Raw genomic sequence first — 25618 nt, forward strand, 5'->3', positions numbered from 1 at the left:
AGCCCGCGCGGCTTACACAACACACTCACGACGCCTGACGTGTGCGGTTGTGTGGCGTTGTTGCGTCTATGTGTTTCTGCTCCTCCTCGCGCTCTCACTCCCTCTACATCCCCGCCCGCCTCGTGCCGGGAGCGCGTGCGCGCTCGCTCGCTCTCTCCTTCCTCCTCCTCCTACACCCCCTCCCCCCCCCCCCCACTCCGTCCCTCGGTGTGTCGGTGAGGGCACCGTTGCATCATCGGTAAGAAGTTTTCTTGCTCCCGTTGCCGCTCCGCCGCCCCTGCCCCGCCGCGGGGGGGCGCAGCCTCGCACTCCCCGCCATGCCGGAGAAGCGGCCCTTCGAGCGGCTGCCCGCTGATGTGTCCCCTCTCAACTACGGACTCTGCCTCAAGCCCGACCTCGTCGACTTCACCTTCGAGGGCAAGCTGGAGGCTGCCGTGCAGGTAGGATCCCGGCCCGGCCCGGCCCCTCCTCCTTTCCCCGCCGCTGGGTCCTGAGGGGACCCGTCCCCTCAGCACGCTCCTCCCGCCGCCGGGCCCTAAAAGAGCCCCGTCACCCTGCTGGGCCCAGATCCCCCATCATCCCCCTCAGCCTGGCCCTGACGGAGTCCCATTAGGCGGTGGGGGTCCGATCTCCCCCTTCCTTTCCTCGCCGCCGGGCCCCGATGCCTCTTCCCCCGCCGCCAGTTCTCCGGGGCCCGGCCCTCGGCGTGGTAGAGCCGGCCAGGCAGGTGCAGGGAGGCCGCTTGGAGCTGCTTCCCCCCTCCCCCGCCTGTCTCCGCCCTCCCTTTCCATTTAGTTTATACATGTATATGTATCTATATTCTCTTAGCCTAGGATCAGACTTCGGGGAAGGGGAGAGGGCAGCCCGCGGGCCCCTCCCTGCGCCGCTCTGGACCCGGAGAGGAGTGGGAGCGGCCGGGGAAAGGCTAGGGGCCTCGCCCCGCCGCCGCGGGCCGCGCGGGGAGGTGACAAGCCCGCCTCTCCTCCTCCTCTCCTCAACCCTGGCTCGCACCGCCCCCGGCTCTTCTGGCTCTGCCAGCACGGACCCGCTACCAACACTACGTATGTAGGTCGGAACCGGGGGTTTTCGCTGGTATCTCCAGCTTCCCCCAAATTCGTAGTGAGCGCCCTGTTCCTGTTTTTAGCCTCCAGCATGCTGCTTTTATCTATATCCAGCCATTCAGATGGCTCAGGATTTTGCTGGAAAGACAAACTACCACATATGCACTTAAATGAGAACTCACCCGGTGTAGTTAAAGTAAGCTGGTAGGCCTCAGTGTCATGAAAAGCTTGAAGTCAGAAAAGCGAGAGGCTCGGTATAGTGGGAAGGGATGTGCAAACTGAAAATGCTGGATCTTCTGTCTTTTCTAAAAGGCAAAAGCTTCCTCGTGTTCATGCTTCAAAGCCAGGGTGTTTGATGAAAGCCCTGAAGTCTTGTAGTCATTCTCAGGCTGCTATGCCAAGATTTCTTAAATTTGCTTTTATATCTTTCCTTGTGCAATGATTTGAAATAGATACAGGACTGTAAGGGCTTACCAGACTTTTTCTGTAAAATGAGGTGACTGTATCAAGAGCTCAAAAATACCTGGGGGAGTTTTTAAAATACTGAGATGTGTACAGATTTATATCTTGATCTAAAGAAGGAGTTAAAACCTTGTTTTAAAATGAGGTAACATCAGGGTAATAAAGATGCTGAATCTGAAGTCTAGGTACAGAAGAGAGCGAGTGCCTCAATGGGCAAGTGACTGGTGTCTGTGGAAGCTGGGGAGGGCAGAAGGCTGTGAATAATAGTGAATCTTGTGACCTTTGGGACCTGGAGGAGGACAACCAGAGATAAGTAAGTTTGTGTCATGCAGAAGAAATATTGAAATGGTAAATTGCCTTGCAGATTTTGTTCTAGCTGAAGTCCTCGGGCCTCTGCTGCTGCCTTTGGAAATTTCTCAAGCTAGCATTTTCAATCTCTTCTGTCTTAATTCTAGACACCTATTCCTGTCTTTGCACCCAAGTTGCTGCTCCTCAGTCCTGTTACAGCTGTGGGGCTCTGCTGTAAATGGGATCGATGAAATCATCCAGGTTAAAAATAACACTTGGGGTGGGGAGTAGTGGCTTTTTAAGCCAGTGTTGCTACTGAGGAGAGCGTAATATTGAACAGCAGCCTTGGAAACTTGTTTTTTATATCTGGCAATAACGAGGATTTGGAGGCTTCTTGTGGAGATGGTAGCTGGTTTGCAGATTTTAGTCCTGCTGAGATATTTTTAATATTGTTTGCTGTTCAGGGGATTGCTCAATGTGTTCTTAGAGCAATGGATACCACCTGACAATGCAAAATGCTGGACTTTCCTACCAGCTGAGGGCATGTGTTAAGGGAAAAACACTGATCTGGCAGGTTCAAGGTTGTAAAAAACCCATCATGGTGAACAGATCTGATCTTCCCATGGTAGAGAGAATTAAAGAGATATAGGACAAGGTATTTAAAACATCTGTAAAGTATATATCTCTAAATAACTTTTAACATACATAGACCAAAGAATCATGAGGCCACATCCCAGCTTCATGCAAGTGAGTACAGGAGAGGTGCAGGAAAGGACTACTTGCATGCTTGTCTCAAGTTAGAAATCCAGAGTTTGCTGTGGCTGCCACTGCCCAAAGCACAGGAAAGGCACATTCCAAAAAATTAGAGATAACAATTCTGCACCTTAATGGAGAGAAGGAAGAACCAGCTCACCTGCAGTACTGGGTAGACAGAATACTTTTTGTACAAGGGAAGGGCTTACTTAACAAACCCCTAGTAAATGTTAGCCTATTCTTACTGAGCTGAGCTCCGATCTAGAAAAGAAAATGTCCTTTGTGTGCCTTTGGATCTAATTGGTTCAGTTAAGGACCTCTTGGCTGTTTCTACTAGCACCTTGCTCTAAGCTGGAGTAGATGGAGCTCATTGGAGGCTTTCTGTTTTCAGCGTAAGGTAAAAGTGGTTTTATGTTAAGACAAAAAGTTTGGATTTTCCAGATTTTAGGTAGGGAAATGCATACGTTGCCTCCTCTTAGAGATCAGGGTGTCTCTTTTTATAACCAATCAAGAATAGTTATTAGTCCTTCTGCTTCATTCCTGTATAATAATGGCTGGACAAGCACCAATTCATACTTAAACCAGTGATGCTTTCTGACCTGAAGAGCGAGTAATGAAACTTTGACACTGGAATGAATCATGACAAATCACAAAATTAGGAAAACTTTTCATGAGGTACATCAAAAAGTGTTAGTTTGCTTTGTATCTTCAGTAGCAGACTGGAGATAGTGACGACTGTGATATTTAGTCAAGATTTTACACAAACACTTGCTCAATCAGTTTTTGTCACAGCCATCAAATAGGGTTTGGTAGCTCTCTCTGTAGAATTTTGATAAGTCTTTTGACTTGAACACTGAACCATAAATAAATAGCTTTCCAGTCTTAGCTATGGGACACTACACCTGTGTTGGCTCTTGTACATTGTAAGAACAAATGAGGGTATATACAAAGGGGCTGGTGTGTGACGCAGTTGCTCACCACCTGGGATCTGACCCGACCAACTGCTCTGGACTGGCAGCCAAAAACCGTGACCCCTGCAGAGAGCTCTTTCTGGCTAGCTCCCCACGTAGATACTGGGCACAGTGTCAGGATGGTATCGAATACCTGCTGGCCAGCCTGGGTCAGCTGCCCAGGCTGTGCCCCTTCCTAGTTCCTCATAGGACTTAATTCTATCCTAGCCCAAACCAGGACATTCCACCTCTTATTCTATACCATCTACGTCATGCCTAGGTTTACACTTTAAAATTAACTACCACCATACTTCCTCTCCCCAAAAATATGGACACACACAGGTATATCATTCCCTCAGTTTATGAGCCATCCCTCTGATGTGCCAGTTGAGTTTTAGTCCATAACTTCAGATCTTCATGCATAGTAAGTCTTTCACAGCAGGAGAGATGGGGTGTGTGTGAGGCGGGTCATCAAATGCAGTACCGGGAGTTTGCAGCTGGCCTATTTTGAGTCCTTTGCTTACAGCTCTGTGTTAGTCATGTCATTTTTAGCATTTTAAACTGTTGATTTGATGGGCATGTAGGGACATTTCTGAATGAGCATAATTATGTTTGGTTTTTTTTTTGTTGGAAATAGTTTATCTACTTTATTCATCTGTTAGCTTGAGATTTAATTATTGTAACCCTGATTCTCAGGGTCTAGTTATCAGTGCAGTGCACTTGTATTACTGTCTAGGTAAACTTTTTTCCATTCTGCTTTTGGCTCCTGGGAGGCCTAACCGAGGGCTGGAACGATGAGGGAATTTGCTGCCATTCTGTTCCTGAGCATCCTGCTGAAAAGGCAAATATGAATAATCAGCAATAGAAACAAACATCTGGCTCCCAAGGTGCAATGGTTGTTTTAAGCCTCTAAATTCAAGTTTTTAATGCTGTCCTGGCTCCCAGTGATCACCTCTCTGGTGCAGGGCTGCAGAAAGATGTATGCTTGTGTCATGGTTTGACATGAGAGCCTTTTTGGTAAGGGGGAAGGGGCAGTAAAGATGGCTCCTGTAAGAAGTTGCTCGCAACTCTCCCCAGCTCTGAGCCAGACCCATTTCTGAGGCCGAGCCAATTAGACGCCTCCGCGATCACTTTTTAAGAAGGCAGAAGAGGAAGCTTCTTCCTGTTCCTTCTTGTTCTGTCCCTTCTTCTCCAGCTGGTGGTGGTGCAAGGAGTGGGGAGACAGAAGCGACCATGTGGACTCCAAGGTCAGTGAGGGAAGAGAGGAGGAGGTGTGCTGGAGCAGAGATTCCCTTGCATCCTGTGGAGAGGACTGGTGAAGCTGAGATTTGTTTGCATTTTGCTAAAGACCCTGCATCAAGGGCAGAGACTCATTTTGCTAAAGACCTTGCACCAGGGGTAGTGACTATGGCTGGAGGAGGCTGTGTCCCGTGGGAGGGACCCCATGGGACCTTCACAGAAGCTATAACTGTGGGGAAGAACCTACTCCAAAGAAGATAATTAGAATTATGCCCAGAAGAGGCCGTGTCCCGTGGAAGGGACCCTGTATCTGCAGAAGCTGCAACTGTGGGGAAGAACCCACGCCAAACATACTCACTAAGGACTGTGTCCCGTTTGAGGGACCCTGTATCGGCAGAAGCCGCAGCTGCTGGGAACAACCCACACCAGAGAAGTTCGTTAAGGACTGTGTCCTGGGGGAGGAATCCTGTGCTGGAGCAGGGGAAGAATGCCAGCAGTGAGACACTGTTGTGGTGCTACTGTGCTGGTTGGGCAAAACCACGACAACTTGTCTTGCCAGTATTTACATCAATCCTCCTTCCTCAGCATGTCATGCGGTGATTAATTTATTTCATTGTAAACTACAGTAAGATATTTCTTGGTTGCAGAACAACCTGTCTTTAAGGAATTTACAACCTGAGGTAGATGTTTCTATTTATTGCATACCTTTTGTAGTCCCTTTAATATGTCTTAAGGATACTTTGTTATATTTAGCAATGTTTAACCTGTATCTTACTTCTTATAGGTTGATTATGCAGTATCTGCTGTCCTAAAGAACATATAGTCTTCTGATCCTGGTGTATGCCAGTTAAAGATTAGTTACAACACTCTTGCCTGTAAACCTTGGAAAAATTAGGCTTGATGGGCTTAGTAGTTGTGTTCAGTATCTCCTGGGGAGGAGGGAGAGGTTGTCTAGTATAAATATATGGTCGTGTTATCCAGCATTGTGACTTACATTACCGGCGTGTGAAATTAGATTTGAATGTGAGTGTTAAAGGTGGCATGCAGAGTCTTCAGGCCTGGCACTTGAAAGTCAGGACCTTGGGACTCTCTGCACCCAAATGCCAACAGCTTCAAAACAGGGATGCCTTTTCTCTTAGAAAGGCCTCTCCCCATTCTCTACTTCGTTAGGCTAAGACAATTGCACTGATCATAGTTACAGAGGGATTTACTTGCCTGTGTAAATGTGACACTTCTGAAGTATGTGTGGCTGCTGCAGATGAATGTAGCTAGATGCTCTTTGGAATTAAGTGAATTTTTCCAGTGGACCAGTTAGTTGTGACATTGATAATTTTTGGCTATGATAATTTGCTGGAGATTCAGATTAATAAAGCTATTCATTCCTTTTCCCATTTAAGTCTTTAATTCTTAAAAAGATACATCCTAGAAGACAACTGAGGTAATTTTAGTTGTCTATTTTTTAGGGAGTAAAATGCTATAAAATTAGAAGCTTGTTATAATGCTACATTTAGAAGAGGACTCTGAAACCGTGTAACAAGATCTTGATTATCTAGTCTTATAAATGGCGCTGCAGAATTAGGTTTGACTATAGAGGTTCACCAAAAGCCATCTTTATATTATGTTTGAAGCAGGTGTCGTGGTTTTGCCCAGCCGGAGCAAAGGGGAAGAAAACCACGACTCCTCCCCCTCCCCCTCTCGACGGAATGCGGAGGGGATCGGAGAGGGAGAAAAAAAAAGTAAAAGAGCCCGCGTAAGTTGAGATAAGAACAGTTTACTGGGGAAAACTGAAGAGGAACAACTATAACAAAGACAAGGGGATATTACAAAATAAACTGGTGAGTGATACAGTTGCTCACCACCCGGGACCCGACGTAAGCGACCGCTCCCGACCGGCGACCGAGAGTCCGTGCCCCCCGGAAGAGCTTATTCCGGGGAAGAGCTTCTTCCGGCCAGCCCCCACCTGTACCCTGGGCATGACGGTTAGGATGGTATCGAATACCTGCTGGCCAGCCTGGGTCAGCTGTTCAGGCTGTGCCCTTTCCTGGTTCCTCACGGGAATTAACTCTATCCTGGCTCAAACCAGGACACCAGGCTAGCATTCTACTGAAGCTATTTAAATTCTTGTTTCTTAAGTTCTAAAAGATTTTTCCATTAAGTCATTTCCCACTCTGATAAGTGGTGAAAATCAAAAGCTTCACAGCATCTTCGAGTCCTATTTGGCAGAGCCAAATAATTAGCCTTTTTAGCTCTTCTTTCCTCAAATAATGTTACCTTGGAAAGCTTTTGGGAGTAACTTAGGCTAGTATCTCCTATTAGGGGAGAGTTTCCTTCCCAGAAACAAGTGCTGAGCAGGATTGTAGATGTGTAGGGGATAGGAAAATCTGAATCATCTTAGTCTAATGGCAGGTTATTGACTCAGTTAAAACATCTAGAGATCTGCAGTTTTATTGCTTGTGGTATCTGTTTCTGACTTAATAAGTACCTGAATTTTGATTAATGTTATTACAGTTTTATCAAAAGCATCAGATTTAAAGTTCTGAAATATTTCTTTATTCTAGTTCATCTGATGCTTTTAAGCATGTCAGCCTGTTGTGGTTTGGCCCAGCTAGCACAGCAGCACGACCACGACAGTCTCTTGCTCGGTGCCCTCATTCACCCCCACCCTCATTAGGATGGTGGAGGCCCCAACGAATTGGGAGTAAAAAGATAAGCAAGATTGTTGTGGATTAAGACAAGGGCAGGGAGGGCTCGCTGCCAATTATGGTTTCGGGCAAAACAGACTCCAGTACTCAACTGAGAAAGTAGGAAAGTTTATTCTGCTGCCTACAAGAAACAGAATGGAATAAAAGCAAAAAGAGAGTAGGATGATGAGAAAATTACAACCAGCACTTTAAGATCTCCCTCCCCCATCCCTCCTTTCTTCCCAGGCCCAGCTCACTGCTCCATATATATCTACCTCCTCCCCCCTCACCAGCTCAGGGTGGCAGGGAGTGGGGAATGTGGTCAGTCTCTCACAGATGGGCTCTGCCGCTTCTGTCTTCTCAGATGAGGATGACTCCTGGCATTCTTCCCCTGCTCCAACACGGGGTTCCTCCCTTGGGACACAGTCCTTAATGAACTTCTCTGGTGTGGGTTGCTCCCAACAGCCGTGGCTTCTGCCAATACAGAGTCCCACACATGGGGGACAGTCCTTAGTGAATATCTCAGGCGTGGATTCTTTGCCACGGTTGCAGTTTCTGCAGTTGCAGGGTCCCTCTCTCGGGACAAGGCCTCTTCTGGGCATAAGTTTAATGAGCTGCTTTGTTGTGGGTTCCTCCCCACAGTTGCAGCTGTGGATATTGGGCCCCTTCCTTGGGACAAGGCCTGCTCTGGCCATAGTGATAAAGGTTCCCTCCTTTGGGACACGGCCTCTTCCCTGGCTTGGGGCCTTTAATGAAGTGAACCGCTGCCCCTGGTCTGGGGCTAGCTTTAGCAAAATGAGTCTCTGCCCCTGATACAGGGTCATTATCAAAATGAGTCTCTACCGCTGATGCGGGGTCTTTAAAGAAATGAAAATAAATCTCGGCTTCACCAGTTCTCTCCATAGAATGCAGGGGAGTCTCTGCTACAGCACACCTCTGTTGCCACCACCGGCAACACCACCAGGCCACCCGCACGGATTACTCAGCCCCCTGCTGAGGCGACAAGGATCACCACACACTCAGCATTGATGATACTTTATTCCAACCCCTTGTTTGCCCCATGTTCTTATATCTGCTACCACCAGCACCTCCTCTCACTCCACCCCGTGCCCACCTCTTCTGTACCTTCCACCTCTCACGTTACAACCTGAGATCTTCTGGACGCCTACCATACACCTCCTCCTCTCTTCCCTCACTGACCTTGGAGTCCACATGGTTGTTTCTCTCATTGTTCCCACTCCTTGCACCACCACCAGCCAGAAGGAAATGAAGGGGCAGAAGAAGGAAGATGGAGGAGGAAATCTCTTCTTCTGCCTTCTTAAAAAGTGATCATGGAGGCGTCTAATTGGCTCAGCCCCAGAAGTGGGTCTAGCTCAGAGCTGGGGAGAGTTGTGAGCAACTACTTATAGGAGCCATCTTTACAGCCCCTTCCCCTTACCAGAAATGGCTGTCATGTCAAACCATGACACAGCCTTATGGCAAAACTGCATTGATTGTGGACATTTGTAGCTTGCTCTTGCCTTGACTAGCCTCTTCTTGTTGAAGAGTGAATTTATTATATCCTAGAATGAGGTGAAGCAGTGTGACACTTTGCATATGTACAACTTTGTAATTGATTATACCTTATGCCTCAGAAGTTGCTGTGAAGCACATTGTCAACATTCCTGTCTTCATGCTGAATTTTGTTCTTCACTTTTTGCAAGTTGAGGAACAAACATTTTTAGTTCACTCAGTCCCTTCAAATGTTTTCTGGTAACGCTCTTTTGTAAAATTAGCTTTTTTTTTCTAGGAGATAAGAAAAATCTAAAAGTATGTGATTGCCTTTCTAAGAACCCTCTGAAGTTGTCTCTGCTTGAACCTGAACTTTCTTATTTTGTAGGCACAGTGCTACACTGAAAATTCTTCTCTCCCCAAAGAGACTGTTTTTTAAAGATCAAGTCTGTTGTTAAACCCAGCATTGTCTGCAGTTTGGACAACTCTTTATGCATCTTGAATTCTTAATCTAGAGAGATTTTGATTTTTAGATTGAATAAAGATCTCTACTAGACATTTATAAAAAGCTTTTATCTTTCTGAGTTTTCTGTGGTTTAGAAGACCTAAAAAAAACCCAAACCCTGATATTGAGATGATCATTGTTGGACTTTGATTTTAGGTTTTGGGGAGTGTTGTAATCCTTTAGTTTCATGCACATCAAGCTGGAAAAAATATCAGGTTGTAAATCTTTACTGGAAGCACCAAATCTAACCCGTGTCACTTCAGCTGTTACATCTGCTCCTTTTCTGCCTTGCCAAGTGTGTTGTTTCAGGTTAAGTTTATTAGGTAACATTGTTTTGGTTTTGTTACCATAAAGAGGCAATGGGGTGAAAATAACACAGCTCTTCTGCACTGTTCTGTAGGGCACACCACTGCAGGGTGACTGACCAGCAGTTTTTGGAAACATTCACTAATAGTTAGCTTGTCACAAATTGTAAGCCCTTGTGTAATATTTGTTATACAAACAGTTCTATTAATAGGAATAAGCCATAGGCATCTGCTTCAGATGCAAGGTTGGTGACTGAGGTTAGGAAGAAACTTGAGCTAGGTTTGTCTTGTGTTAGCCGTCCACTGTGAGGAGTTGGCTACCCTGGGATTATCAGGTGATAACCCCAAAGGGCTATCTTTGGTTCAGATTGTTAGACTAGATGGACCATTCTTATGACTTGGGTACACCTGTTAAGTTCTACATTTCAGTTTCTTTAAGCCTCTCTTATCACTGCCTAGGTTTTGTTTTTTATGTATACAGTGACTAAGGGACCATTTCTTCAGCGAGCCTAGGTAGAGTGGCTGAGGACTGAGTGCTACCATTTACTCATCTTGTGTAAATACCAGCAGTGATAAGTGTCTGCTTTGGTTATGACACTTCAGCTTATTATTTCAGCGTTACTTGCAAGAACTATATCTGCTCTCAGATACTGAATGGTGAGCTGGCGTGCACATGCAGAGTGCTGTGGGGCTGAAGGAACTCTGCATTCATGCAACCACTTTCCATCACAGAGGTCCAGTGGTTTCTGCTGTGTTCAGATACTGACAACTTGAGAAATGGATACAGGTGTTAACGGGGCATTATAAGCTTATAATAGGCAAAACTCAAGAAAGAAGTAGAGGTCCTTATGCTTTAAAGAATTTATTGGAGTATGCAGCAGTTCCTTTGTGCAACTCTAGTTGTCTGTTATAGAAATTCTTGCTCCTTTACTTAAAGAACTGGCATTTCTACTGCTAGAACTGATATCCTGAACTAGCAGGATAACCAGCTCAATCCAGTGGGATGATTCTAGCGGTTTCAGCCATAAGTTTCTAAATAATTCCTAGTTTCATTCACAAATATTTTACCTCTTTGTAATTAATTGATATTTAATTTGAATTCTTCTGTATTCAAGCTCTTGCATCCAAATAAAAAGCTGGCACAGCTAGACAGTTTATTACTATTCTGGGAGCTGGCCACTTGTTAAATAAAGCAATGTGTGTATGGCCAAGAGCTGGCAGAAAGAAAGCTTTCAGAAAATGTAAAAGCAAGATTCTTGGCAGATGTTTTTAACCTAAGGAGTTCTTACAGTGTCAGCAGTTTAGAACACAGTACTGTAGGTTGTCTTTCTGATCATCTCCAAGAGGTGTAAGGTTGTGTTCAAAGGCTTTTGCTATAGTCTCCTGTAGGTCGTCTCTAAGAGGAAGGTTACAGACTCTCTCTTTTTATTGGTCTTGGATTCGCAGACATGTACAAGGGCCCTATTGTCAAGCTCAAGCTTTCATACCAATTTTTAACAGGCAGCTCATTCCCTTAAATAATTTACAGTGTTGATAGGCTTAGATGGCTTAAACAATTAAAGTGCACATCTGGAATAAATGAGAGCAGATAGTGGGATGTCATCTTCTTTCTTACCACTCTTAAGCACTACATTTTATTTAAAACTCTTGATGATGGGAGGGGTTTTCAGATTAAAGGGAGATGGGAGTACCTACCTAAGGGAGCAGGGAACACCATCTCTTCCTGATGCTCATCAAATTTCTCTTCCAGGTGAAACAGGCAACCAACCAAATTGTGATGAACTGTGCTGATATTGACATAATTACAGCTTCCTATGTGCCAGAAGGAGATGAAGGTAGGAGTGCTTTTTTGCTGGAATTTTTACATGTTAATCCATTTCATTTCTGACGTGAGGTGCTGTTGCTAACAGTTAACTTTGATTGTAAACTTAGGTAATGGTCTGATCAGCTAACCTACCTCTAGAAGCACAAAATTTATTATCTAACCTTCATTCTTTTCTCATCACTACCATTTTAATTGTTAAAAAAAATTACCTGAAGCTTCTTTGAAGTCTATGTTCTACTCCTTCGTGCTTGAGTGTTGTGGGCAAAAGGATTTTTTTACTGTTTTGATGGTATTGTTTACCTTTATACCAGATAACTGTGTAAGAACATGATCTGTACCTATGGACTCCACAATATTGGTAATATCTGTGGCAAAGGCTTAGATAAGGAATACATCAGTAGTGGCCTGAAGTAGGAAATGCTCATTGGGAATGATTTGAAGTATCGAAGACACTTAAATGACATTTAGCAGTTGTGAGTGTAGGGCAAGATGGATAAAGGTGATTGTGTGGAGGAGACAATGATTGGGATCCAGTTCACTGAAAAACTGGAAGTTAGTGGAGAAATTGAAGAAGCAGTACTTGTTTGTAAGACACAGTTATAGTCATTGATATCTTCCTCATTTACATTTTGAGGAGATTTAGCAGACAGAACAGTAGTTTTAGCAACTGAAGTGTGAAATGGTTGAGGTGTGGAAAATAAGCTCCTTGAAACAGAGTGCTGGTCTAACTGTACACCAAACCTTTCTGATTGTCTTGTGGAGCCATGCACAGAAACTATTTGTCCCACTGTGTTTGATTGTTTCTGAAGTCCTTTGGAAGAGAATAGGCTCTGTGGAACTTCCCTTTCTCTAAGGAAAATGCCACAATGATGTCATCAAGTACTTTGTTAAAACCATGATTGTGAATTAAAGAAGTGATCTTGATGACAAAGAGAAGAAACTTATTCCTTTGAGTACTAGATTTAAACTTCACAGAATCACAGAATGGTAAGGATTGGAAGTAACCTCTAGCGATCATCCAGTCCAACCCCTTGGGCTACCAAGATGATCAGGGGACTGAAGCATCTTTCTTATGAGGAAAGGCTGCAGGATCTGGGGCTGTTCAGCCTAGAGAACAGGAGACTGAGGGAGGACCTCATTAATACTTACAAGCATTTAAAAGTCTATGTCCAGAGGATGGGGCATCACTTTTTTTTTCTGTAGCGTCCAGTGACAAGACAAGGGGTAATGGACAAAAGCTGAAACACAAAAAGTTCCACTTAAACATAAGGAAAAACTCTTTCACTGTTGAGGTGAGGGAGCCCTGGTACAGACTGCCCAGGGAGGGTATGGATTCTCTTTTTCTGGAGGTTTCTAAAACCTAGCTGGACATGTTCCTGTGTGACCTGATCTAGGTGGGCCTGCTTTAGCAGGTTAATTACACTACATGATCCCTAGAGGTCTCTTCCAACCCCTACCATTCTATGATTCTATGAACAAGACCGGCCCCAGAACCAATCCCTGTGGAACTCCACTGGCCACAGGCCTCCAACTCGATTCTGTGCCATTGATCACCACCCTCTTGGGCTCTGTCATTCAGCCAGCTCTCCATCCACCTCACTGTCCACTCATCCAAGCCACACTGCCTGAGCTTTCTGATGAGGATGTTATAGGACACAGTGTCTGAAGTCAAAGTAGATGACATCTTCTGCTCTCCCCTCATCTAGCCAGTCAGTTATGCCCTTGTAGAAGGCATCAGGTTGGTCAAACAGGATTTCCCCTTGGTGAAGCCATGTTGACTGCCCCTGATAACCATCTTATCCTTCATGTGTTCAGTGACAACATTCAGGATGAGTTGTTCCATCACCTTTCCAGGGATGGAGGTGAGGCTGACGGGCCTGTAGTTTCCTGGGTCATCCTTCCTGCCCTTTTTGAAGGCTGGAGTGACATTGGCATTTCTCCAGTCCTCAGGCACCTCACCTGTCCTCCATGATTGTTCAAAAATGATAGAGAGAGCCTTAGCAATCACATCAGCCAGTTCCCTCAGCACTCTAGGATGCATCCCATCAGGACCCATTGACTTATGAGCCTTAAGCTTGGCCAACAAGTCTTTAACCTCTTCCACCCAGGGCAAGTCCTCTGCTGTCCTGGCCATCCTGTTATCCTTGCCGGACTGGGCTTCCCGAGGATCAGCCTTGGCCGTAAAGACTGAAGCAAAGAAGACATTCGGTAGTTCGGCCTTCTCTGCATCCTCAGACACCAGGGCACCCTCTGTGTTTAGCAGCGGGCCCACATTCCCCCTCGCCATCCTTCTGCTGCTGATGGACTTGAAAAATGCCTTATTGCTGTCCTTAACATCCCTGGCTAAATTTAATTCTAGAAGGGCTTTAGCCTTCCTATTTGCACCCCTGCATGCCCTGGGAATGTTCCTATACTCTTCCCAAGAAGCCAGCTCCTGTTTCCACCTCTCATAGATGGCTGCTTTCTGCCTGAGTTGTCCCAGCAGATCCTTGCTCATCCATGGAGGCCTCCGACCTCCTTTTCCTCCTTTCTTGTGCATTGGGACACCCTGATCCTGGGCTTGGAGGAAGTGGTGCTTGAAGATTGACCAGCTCTCATTGGCACTTCTACCCTCTAGAATCATATCCCATGAGATCCATCCAAGTAGATCTTTGAAGAGGCCAAAGTCGGCTCGCCTGAAATCCAGGGTCACGGTCCTGCTTAGTGTTCTGCCCCTTCCACACAGGATCTTGAACTCTACCATCTCATGGTCACTGCAGCCGAGGTTGCCTCCAACCTTCACATCCCCAACCAGGCCCTCTCTATTCGTCAGTACCAGGTCCAGCAGCACACCCCTCCTTGTTGGTTCCTCGATCATCTGTGACAGGAAGTTGTCGTTAACCATCTGTAGGAACCTCCTGGACTGCGTGTGCTTGGCTGTGTGGCTATCCCAGCAAATATCAGGGTGGTTGAAATCCCTCATAAGGCAGCACAGGGGCTTACTCAAACACACAGGTTTCCCTAGGCGGGTGCAGGAGGTTCCTCACCGATTTGACTCTCTCAGGGTGGTCAGCCTTCCGTATCTCAGCCCAGTGTGCAGAGGAAGGGCACTTATTGCATTCCCTGTCCTGCCCTGTTTCCCAGCTAGAGGGGACAGCTTGTTCGGTTTTGCTTCTCCCCTCACCCCCCAAGTCCCTTAGTTTAAAGCCCTCTTTATTAAATTTGCTAGTCTACTCCCAAATAATCCAGTGCCTTTACGGGAGAGATGAATCCCATCCCATCCTATGAAGCTGTAGTCCCCAAGGAAGGATCCATTGTCAAAGTACCCAAAGCTTTCCTGCCGGCACCAGCCTCTCAGCCAGGAGTTCACTTGGCTGATTTTTCTATTACAAACTCCTCCTTTATCACCAGTGAACAGGATAGAGGAGAGCTTTGTTTACCGCTGTTTAAAATGTTCAACATCTTCATCAACCACCTTGAGGGGACAGATATATAGTTGTGTCCAGGCTTACCAAGTTTACTAGTCAAAGGTGCTGATGTACGGTAGAAAGAAAGCATTGCTTGTTGATTTTGGTGCATTTAATTTTTTTTTTAAAGACAGCTGGTTATGGTGGTGATTGAGGACAGAGTAAATAGAGTAGCAGAAAGGAAGAGGCAACATCAAGTGTCCTCTCCTGGCTCTGCTAACTCTAAGCTGCAGGATGGTTTAACTCCTGCGTACTGATTCCCACCCCTATCTATCCAGCTTGGTCTCATAGTTTAGGTGTTTACATCTACAAATAGATGCGATGCTATATAAATGCCATACTACTTCATATTCTGGTTGATTTTGGCTCCTCTTCCTGAGGGACATATAGACTCTGAGGTAGGTCTCTTTCTGAAGACAAATCAATCTTGTATTACTTACTTGTATACTTACCTGGTAGGGGAGACACCACGATCAGGCAGGTGGTTTTTCCAGGGTGAGGCTCATCCCCTGCACTCTGGGTGTGCTGACCCCTGCGATTTCCCCAAATGTGGGAAATTCGACTGCATATTTTGTGGTAGTGGGTTAAAAAAATTTATTTTGATTCTATGATAGTAGAGCTATTCTAATAATTGTCTTTACTAATGGTGTCATATCCTCCATTTAGTCTTGCTTTTTAATTCTGTGTCTGACAGTGATAACAAGAAAAGATTGATAATAGCAAGTATCTTCACAATTTTGTGAATTAGTTTAAAAAGTGGAAGGAATTGGTAGGTACACCAGATGGTTGTGCTGCCGTTCAGAGGGACCTGGTCAGGCTAAAAAAATGGGCTGACAGGGACCCCATGAAGCTCAACAAGTGCAAGTGTCAAAACCTGCACCTGGGGAGAAACAGCCTCATGTACCAGCACATGCTGGAGGCTGACCAGCAAGAATGCAGCTTGTCAGAGGAGGCCCTGGGACTTCTGTTGGACGCCAAGCTGATCATGAGCCAGCAATGTGTCCTTGTGGCAAAGAAGGCCAACCATCTCCTTGGCCACATCCAGTGGAGCATTGCAACAGGTCAAGGTAGATGATCTTTTATCTGTACTCAGTAGTGGCAAGACACATATGCATGGTGTGTCCAGTGCTGGGCTTCCTGATGAGACAAACACACTAGAGTGAGTCCACTGGAGAGCTGCTAAGATGATGAAGACTTTGGAGCTTGGAGAGGGTGAGAGAGCTGGGACTTCTTAGGCTCAAGAAGAGCAGGTTTAGGGAGAATCCTATCAATGTGCATAAATACCTGATAGGAGAGTAAAGAAAACGGAGCCCGGCCTCTTTCTGTTGCACACGGTGACAGGACAAAAGGCAACGGGCACAAACTGAAATAAATGAAATTCCTTTTAAATCCAAGGAAAACTTATTTACTATGAGGGTAGTGGAATGCCATACCAGGTTACCTGGAGAGGTTATGAAGTTTCCATAATTGGAGGTACTCAAACACAACTGGACATGTTCCCAGGTAACCAACTGTGGCTGACTCTCCTACAGCCACAGTGGAACTAGAGAGTTCCAAAGGAGATGGCCAGCCTCAGTGATTCTGATTCTCAGGAAAGCCCACCAAAACAAAAAACAATGCAGACCTGCTAACCAAAATAAAATGTCAGTTCCTGCAAATTATTTTTTTAAAAACATTTCTAGAATATATAGCTGTGTTTAACAGCACAGGCATTTGAGCAGAGGGAGTCCGTGAGTACCAAGAGATAGGATACTGAAAGCTTGACAGCCTTCCCTGTCAACATTCACAATGCCCATGTGAGCTGGAGAAGTAAGCCATAGCTAGAGATTGAGCATCTTAATTGATAGAAAACCATTTAGAAAAACTTTTAAGTGTCTTCTCCTGTATTTACAGAATTGAAAAAGTCTTTGTAAAATAGATCTTGTCCAGTGCATCTATGTGTGATATTTTTGCTGGGAGTTAGAGATGCCAAGTCAATGGTTAAAGATATAGATTAGCAAGATTGCCTGGAATTTTCTAGTTTCTCTTTTTATTAAGGTAAATTAACATAGATTACATTGTTTCAGCTGAACTCCCTGTAATTAGGAAAAAAAAAAGGAGTTGACTAACTTTTCAACTAACCACAAGTAAATAAAAAGATGTCAGTTTGCCAGTCTATTCAGACTATGCTCTTTTTTCTTTCTTTTTCTTAATAACTCCACCCAGTGTGGTTGGTTGTACGTGCTGGCATAATAATAGGAATATCCACAACTGTGCTGCAAATTAATTCCATTTCTAGAAGTTTATCTTGTCCTAATACTTGAAGTGCCTTGGATTTGATCCAAAGGTCTAAGTTATTTTAATAGTGCACAAGGCCACATTTCTGCACCGAAACACATATGTAGAGCTTTATTTGCATTGTTTTCTAAGATTCTATATGCTAAATGAAGGACTTCTACATCTGTAATACACACAGATTCATGTTGATTAAATGCCTATCTATTTCATATTTAAGGCCTACTAGCAGCGCGCTAATTTTTTTTTTTTGCTCACATTATTCATACATCTCTTGTTGAAACCAAATCAGATTGTCAGGGAACACAATGCAGAGCTACTGATCATGTGACATTGTGTGTCATTCAAGAAAAAAGTTATTATAAAAATATTTTAAACTCAAAAGAATGTTTGTGATGTTAATAAGTATGCCTCTGCATTTGATTCAGCTTGTGCATTTGTAACTGTTAACTAGTTGGCACCAAGGGAAAAACTTCTTTTATTAGATTGCATCAGTGTGTCTGCATAGAAAACATGAGCCTCTGGAGATTCTTTGATTTGATAGCATGTTAGTTATGTTTCTGTAATTTACTGTGGTTTCTAAAATTTAAGAGCTTGATTAATTTTGTAATTGGGAATCTTGGTCTAGTGATACTGAATACAAGTAGGTCTCCTTGAAATAATCCTGGAACACTGTGTTTACTGTATTTTGCCCATTTAAAAATTATCAAAGAAGTGGCACTTAGGAATAACTTGGTAGCAGAGACAGAAGAAACTTAGATATGCTCACAGGTGTTTAAGTTGCCTTACATTAGAGCAGAAAATGTCAGCATGAAGAAGTATATAAATGGTGGATGTCAGGAGGTTGGGACATCCCTTTATTCTATTGTAGCTAGCAACAGGACAAGGAGTAATGGGATGAAGCTGGAACTAAAAAAGTTCCATTGAAACATAAGAAAAAACTATTTCACTGTGAGGATGAGAGCAGTGATACAGGCTGCCCAGGGAGGGTATGGAGTCTCCTTCCTCAGAAATCTTCAAAGCCCACCTGGACATGTTCCTGTGCTATCTGATCTAGGTGGACCTGCTTCTGCAGGGGATTGGACTAGATGATCTCTAAAGGTCTCTTCTAACTCCTACCATTCTGTGATTCTGTATTTTTCTTTGTGATTAAAAACAGTCAAACCCACCTTGCTGTGGGTATTAGTGTGCTTTTCAAAGCAAGATCCACAAATTAGTTAAACAAGTTGTAAGCATCCTGTTTGGAATAGTTAACAACCCTGTTGCACTGATGTAAGCATTGAATGTAGAGGGGAAGTTTTGTGCAGGACTGTAGTGGTTGTTACCAGCATTCCTGGTGGTGTACAGGATGCTCTTCTTACCACAAGTTTACAATTAAACAAGCACAGCTTTCATGACTTGGCACAGCAGAAGACTTCCCTGCCATGTGTGAGTGCAGCAGTCTGATTGACAGGAGCTGTGGCAGAGTTGGAAGGAACACAGAGGTGGTGCTTGGAGTCTGTGGCTGTATCATCTGATGTGAATGTTAGATTGATTTGTCTGAAGCAAGATAATATAACCTGGAACTCTGACAATGGGTGGTCTTTCTCTAGTTGCTTGCATTTATATAATTCTGGATTATTCAGTGTCTTCACTGCCTTGTTCAGTATCTACAGCATGTTGCTTGATTCAGCTGATTCAGATTATTTTAAATGTTCATGAGTTACAAAAACATCTCTGGGGCTTATTTCAACCAAAGTAATCTGTTTTTCTGTTTCAGAGGTACATGCCACAGGGTTCAACTATCAAAATGAGGATGAAAAGGTTACTCTCTCCTTTCCCAGTACTCTTCAGAAAGGTAAGAGCTGTTTTCATGCTTTCTGCTTACTTCAAATGTGTATTTAAGATGTTTGCACTTGAAAAAGCTGTAGTAGGACAGCTCTGTCTTCCCTGAAGTTTCTGACTGTGAATGTAGCGCTCTCTAGGGTGTCTCTATGGTAGGTCTCTCCTCATAATTGCAATATGTTTAATAGATGAGAATTAAGTACTGCAGCAGCCTCTGATCTCCCATCAGTGCTAAAATGCTGTAGTGAGCCTGGCTTTGCTGCATTGCTCTGTTGGAGCTTATTTTATGTAAGGGGAGTGAAGAGTTTGAGAGAGGCTGGCAAAAAAGCTGATGGGTGGAGATGAGTTGAAGGGACATCTTATTTCAGAAGGGTAGTGGGCCAGCTGAGTAGCCTGGCCTGAAGATCCAGACCAAATAAATGTTCTGTCTGGCACATGCAAATAATAATGTCCCATCTGTTTCTGTTACAGGAACAGGGATGCTAAAGATAGACTTTGTAGGGGAGCTGAATGATAAAATGAAAGGTTTTTACCGAAGTAAATATACCACCCCGACTGGAGACACACGCTATGCTGCTGTCACTCAGTTTGAGGTAGGGGCTATATTTTTTTCAGGGAATGTTATTCTTAACAGAGGATATATATGCTTAGAAGAAGCAGCGCTATGATTCCCTAACTTTAGCTATACCCTCTGGGTAACTTTCTAAAATCCATATTTATTTACTTCTTGCTTTTAGTGTAGATGGTTTATGCTAAAAGCAGCCTTTACATTATAACTTTAAGGTAAATAAATTCTGGATCTGGCAAATTCCCCAGCCAAGGATCATTCTGATGTGTGATGCATCATATATAAACATTATCTGTGATGTTTAAGAACAGCTATTTATTTAGATGTGATCAAATACCTCTGTATAATTTTCCTTTATGAAGTACATTAATTTTTTAATAGGACATTCTGCCTTTATCTCAGCATCCAAAATGTGAGCCACAGTTTGTGTCAAGTATTATGTAAACCCTGGACATAATGACAGAATTTTATGCCATATAGTAATTTCATAGTTATCTGTCTGGTTACATAAAACCATGGAGTACTTACCTAGTACAAATACAACATTTCTTGGGTACAGTCTACTGTCAGAATATAAATAGGTGGTCTTGTGCATACCATCTGTGAACACCTGGATGCCCTTTCTGCTTTCCCATGACTGAGCTTTGCTCCTGTCATGACTGCTAAATTTTGCTCAGACTGTAGAATTCCATTAGAGCAAAAAAAGTGCTTTTCAGATGCTGGAATTTTTTGTTTTAATCGAGAGTGAAATAAGTAAGAATAAAATGCTCTAATGCAAGAGGTCAAGAGTGTCAGTGAAGAGACCACACCATGATATAATTCACCCAACTTCTTGCCTGTAAAATATGCTGATTTTTTCCATGTGTTTTATTGTCACAATCTGTTGTGATTTGTTGAATGCTTTTATTTTCTTCAGGCTACTGATGCTCGCAGAGCTTTCCCTTGCTGGGATGAGCCTGCTATTAAGGCAACATTTGATATTTCTTTGGTGGTTCCTAAAGACAGAGTAGCTTTGTCAAATATGGTAAGTTCTTTATGTGCAAGTAAACAGTGTTTATTTAAAACTGTAATAACGCCAGCTAATTACTTGATAGTTAATAGTGTGTCTCGGTAACAGACAGAATTGGGAGTATAGACAGTCTTACTAGCTATTGCTAAACAGGAATAAATTGAGAGTGTGTTTAAAAAGATATTGTGATCTTAGATGTTAGCACAAAGTCTAAACAGGTTGTACAATCCACAGTGGTGGTGGTGGTTTAAAAGAAAAAATATCTTGGCATATGTCAAGCGATACTGCTTGATTAATGTGGCAATGAGTCATGGACTTTGTTGCTGCAGAATAACAAAGACCTTTATGGCTAACATCAGTCTCAATATATAACAATACATACTGATCACGCACAAGCAAAGCTCTTACAATTGGTTACTACATTGCGTTCACGCAACTTGTTCAGACTTCCGATTGGTTCTGCTTCCCAGAGCATGAGCCTATTTCTTCTTGCAAAAGGCCAAACCACATCCTTGTCTGCCATTGTTTCCTCTTCAAGTTGTTTACTTCACCAGTCAAGGTCTCAATTGTAACTTATCAATGTCACAGGCCATGACTCAGTCTCTTACTGTTCCCACATCTCTCCCTTTTCTTTTTAATATAGCTTAAAGCAAATAATCAATACTCATCAAATGTCATTATCGAACGCTTTTGTTAAGATAAGCTTGATCAAATTCTTTCCCATGACTTCAGCTGGCCCAGGGCAATAAGATTTTCACAGCTTCCAGGGGGTTGTGCCTTCTAATGCCTTTAGGCTCCCAGAGGTCCTGTCATCATCAACCTTTTCTACAATTAAAACTGCCTTTAATGACTTATCTACTGACTTTTGTACACATTATAATAAACATGGTATACAGATAACTATACATAAAAATATTCCAGGACATAACAACACTGTTTTTGCAATCTATTTCAACCACCCTGTTATACCCCAACCATCAAACAGGTTATTTAACCATTCCCATCTGTCATCTACCTGTAGGTGTTGAACACTTTAACTGTTGTCTGCTTTTGTGTATCGATTCAGAGTGACCTGACAGGTTCATACAACACATTCCTTCAAAATCCTCACAGCCCTGTCCTTGTGCTAACAATAAAAAAATCAATAGTGGCTCTATTTTGCAAAGTGGAGTGTCTAATTGAGTCCACATCGGATAACAAACCTGTTAGTGCTACAGAAGTACTATTACCAAGCTTCACAAGCCAACATCCCAATTTGTTGAGTGTTGCCAAAACATGGGCAGTTCCGATACCAGGTACAAGCGATCCTCCTATTCATTCTGCTGCAGACCAAAACTATACACGGTCATCACAGTTGTCATCAAAGCTGTGCATGCTCCTTCCTTCCTTAGTATGATTCTTTCTCATCTGATATATCATAGAGGTATTAGGTGTTAATAGAGAGAACTGACCGAATGTACACAGACCCCTGCTGATGTGTGACGGAATGCCCTGCCAGGCATGCTCACTGCAAATCAAAAAGATTCCTGGGGGAAGCTGAATAAGGGCATTAAAGACCTTTGAAATATTTATAATTATGATATTACACCACATGCTTTCATTTTTATATACAATTGTCAAGCTGTTCACTGGCAAACGTTTACTTTGATTTTTCCCTGTGTAATTCATAAAAAAACATAAATCAGCTTGTACTGACCCAAGCAGAGTCAACTCCTGTCAGGTGTTTGTGACAAAAAATGTCAAAAAATAGGGGGTACATTAGAAGTGACTTAAAGATTCAAAAAGTTGAGAGTGTATAGGGTGAGAGCGTATGGGGCTTTTGATAATTGGTCTTGTGGGGTTCCCTCTGTTCCCCCTTTTTGTTGTTGTAACATGTGCTTTAAGGTGCCGTGGGCACATTCTACTATGGCTTGTCCTGTGAGAGAGTGAGGGATTCCTGTAGTGTGGGTAACTCCTTTTGTTGCAGAAATTGCTTTAAAACCTCAGATATAGGCTGGCCTGTTATCTGTTTTTATTTGTTTCTGCACACCAAGAGCTGCAAACACAGATAAAAAAATGTCTTTTGGAATCTTTCGCTTTTTCCCTTGTGTGGCAAGAGGCATGAAAAGCCCCTGAAAAAAGTGTCTATCGAGACATGAACATACTTCAGTTTTCCAAATTCAGCCAAATGTGTTACATCCGATTGCCATAGTTCCAGGGCTTATAGGTCATGGGGGTTAATCCCACTAGCAATCAATATAGAGTTTCTTTGATGGTCAGGGCATGTGGCTATAATGTCTTTAGCTTGTCTGTTTGTCAAAGAAAACTGTTTTTGTAAAGCTCAATGATTTTGGTGATAAAAGGCATGTGAGAGACGTGCCTGTTCAAATGTATTCGGCACTATTTGTGCTGCTAATGTGAGAGCATCCGCCCAATGGTTGCCCTCAACTAAAGGTCCTGGTAGAGTGATATGAGCCTGGATGTGCATAATAAAATAGGGGTTTTTTTCAATTATTCAATAGGCACAGCAGGACATTCATAAGATGGTATAGGTGGGGGTTGTCAACCTCTTTTAGGTAAGAGCCCTCTAGTCATTGAACAAACCCTGCAACATAAGCAGAATTTGTTACGATATTAATCATTTCATTCCATTTTTGAAAAACTGACTACCACACAAAGCTCTACGACTTGCAGGGAACTGGAAGCTTGTGTAATGTCCAAACACCACTGGCCTGATTTATTGTCTTGCCAGATGACAATTGCACAACCCTGCACCCAGATCCATCAGTAAAAGCTGTTAGCGCATCCAGAGGCACACAACTGCAGTATGTTTGTACATATAGGTTAAAATTCTGATGTAAAAGTTTATGGGGAGGGTTGTGAACAGCCAATTGACCTGTATATGCAGTTAATGCTACCTGGAATTCCATAGAAGTTTGCATGAGCTATTGCAACATTTGCGTTGTAAGCAAAATAATTTGATCTGGCTCATGTCCAGTCAACATCAATAGCTGTTGATGGCCCTTCACGACAAGTAAAGCAAACATTACAGGCCTTGTGGTGATGGGTTTTTTTTACATTTGATGTGGTAAAAAGATCCACTCAGTGATTAAGAGAGGATCTGACAAAGTCACATCCCATTGAAACAACAGCACATAAGGTTGGACAGAGGGGTTAAAGATCTTTAGCTGGAACAGATGATCAGGAAAACATCGGTTATTTGGACCAATCCCCAACTCTGTAATGTTTTGGTGTGCCCACTGATTCCTAACAGGGCTTGACTTATGTGGGTTAGCAGCCACGTTTGGGGCCACTTAGTAGCAGAGATGACGGTAACATCTGCTCTGGTATCCAGAATTCCTGATATCTTAGTTTCCTGGCCCTCAGTGGAAAGGGTATATTGCACTAAGGGTCTCCCTTGGGTTACTGCTTGTGCCTAAAATATGAGTGGCACCTGTGGACCTGAATCCCAAATTACTTAATTCTTTCTGGGACCGTTTAGGTGGTTGGGCAGTAAAATATACCAGTTGAGCTATTTTTGAACCTTTGACAATTTGACAGGGAGGAGTTTGCGTCCACACCATGATTTTAATCTCACCCTGGTAATCTGCATCAATAACTCCTGGCAATACAAAGAGACCTTGTAGGGTGGTAGAGGAGCATCTTAGTAACAATGCACTGTTTCCATTTCCAAGCGGGTCATAAATCCCTGTTAGTATAAAGGTAACAGCGACATCAAACAGGGTTACTGTGTTGGCAACTGGCAGGTTGTGTTGGTTTAGCCCTGGCTGAGCAATAACCAAACCACACAGTTACTCACTCCTCCCCACCTTAGCCAGAGGGGGGGGAGAATCAAGAGAGTTCTAGAACTTTGTGGGTTGAGATAAGGACAGTTTAATAGAACACCACAAAGAGTAGGCAGTTACAGTGATAGCCAAGGGACATAGAAAAACGAGTGATGCCTCGTATAACTGCTCACCACCCGCAGCCCGACGGCAGAACCGCAGTTCCCGCACTTGGCCTTAGCGCCACCGCTGCCCTGATATCCTGAGCGTGATATCACATGGGATTAAATAGCCTGGCCATGTCCCCTGGCGGCGGCTGGGGGGAGTTAACCCTATCCCAGCCAAACCCAGGACATTATCCACCCCTTATTCTATTCCATGTACATCATGCCCAGATAAGGCACATTTTTAAACACTTTCCTGTCATTGATACCAATATTATTCCCTTAGTCCACGGGCTGTTATTTTAGTCCGTGACTTCAGGGCTCCATCTCTCATAGCAGTCTTCCAGCTTCCTGCTCAGATTATATCAACCTGCTGCTTCAGCTTCTCTCGTCTCAGCTCTGGATGCATGTTCTTGTATGAGGTCACCTCTTCCTAAAGAGCATTCTCAAGGCAGGAGGTTGCCAGAAAACACTGAAGGCAGAGCAATAGATTTACAGTAACATGAATCAGACCCACAAATCCACAGGCTGTTACTTGAAGTGCCTGTATTGAAACTGGATCTGGCACTCCAGTGCATAAATACAGCCATTGCAATAGGAAAAAGTCCTGGGCCTTTAAGACAAAGTGGAGGTTATTCAGTAACTAACACCATTTAGTTTAGTAGCTAGTCTCACCCAAAATCAAATCCCCCTGGGGTACGCATCGAACTTCCCCATCCTTCTGCATCACCCATCAAGTATATCCAGGTCCTTGGACAAAAACAGTCCCCTGGATGGGATTGCCGTTGTCTGAGGCAGGATTGACCCAAACTGTCTTTCCTAATAGATTTTTCATATGCACTGCAGGGACTTTATCCCCTTCTGCAGTGTGTAGGAGTTCTGATTCAGCAGGGCCAGCTCAATTGACAGATTCCCCTTGTATTGACTATCCAGGTGGCCTTTGCTAGATGCGTGTCCCAATGTTTGAAGGTCCCATCTCCCATCGCTCTCAAAGTGGTCTTTAATAGTC

The 25618-nt window shown here is 43.7% G+C and overlaps 1 protein-coding gene and 1 non-coding gene across 4 annotated transcripts in view; both read left to right on the top strand.

The window, feature by feature from the left end:
• Nucleotides 1-25618, top strand: part of LOC133628473 (puromycin-sensitive aminopeptidase-like) — a 52427-nt gene continuing 26809 nt past the window's right edge. The window contains exons 1-7 of one of the 3 annotated variants that reach the window (XM_062016655.1): nucleotides 349-440; nucleotides 829-1069; nucleotides 1709-1836; nucleotides 11486-11570; nucleotides 19040-19117; nucleotides 19576-19697; nucleotides 20589-20696. In XM_062016655.1, the coding sequence (XP_061872639.1) occupies nucleotides 11513-11570; nucleotides 19040-19117; nucleotides 19576-19697; nucleotides 20589-20696 (366 nt within the window). In that variant the 5' untranslated portion in view covers nucleotides 349-440; nucleotides 829-1069; nucleotides 1709-1836; nucleotides 11486-11512. Of the gene's footprint in view, nucleotides 441-828; nucleotides 1070-1703; nucleotides 1837-11485; nucleotides 11571-19039; nucleotides 19118-19575; nucleotides 19698-20588; nucleotides 20697-25618 lie in introns of all 3 variants that reach the window. The other 2 variants (XM_062016654.1, XM_062016653.1) reach the window with 2 other exon arrangements.
• LOC133628683 (U1 spliceosomal RNA) lies at nucleotides 15451-15615 on the top strand. Its single transcript, XR_009820792.1, has one exon. It is a non-coding gene; the product is annotated as a U1 spliceosomal RNA (small nuclear RNA).

Source organism: Colius striatus, chromosome W, assembly GCF_028858725.1.
Source record: "Colius striatus isolate bColStr4 chromosome W, bColStr4.1.hap1, whole genome shotgun sequence".
Taxonomy (NCBI): domain Eukaryota; kingdom Metazoa; phylum Chordata; class Aves; order Coliiformes; family Coliidae; genus Colius; species Colius striatus.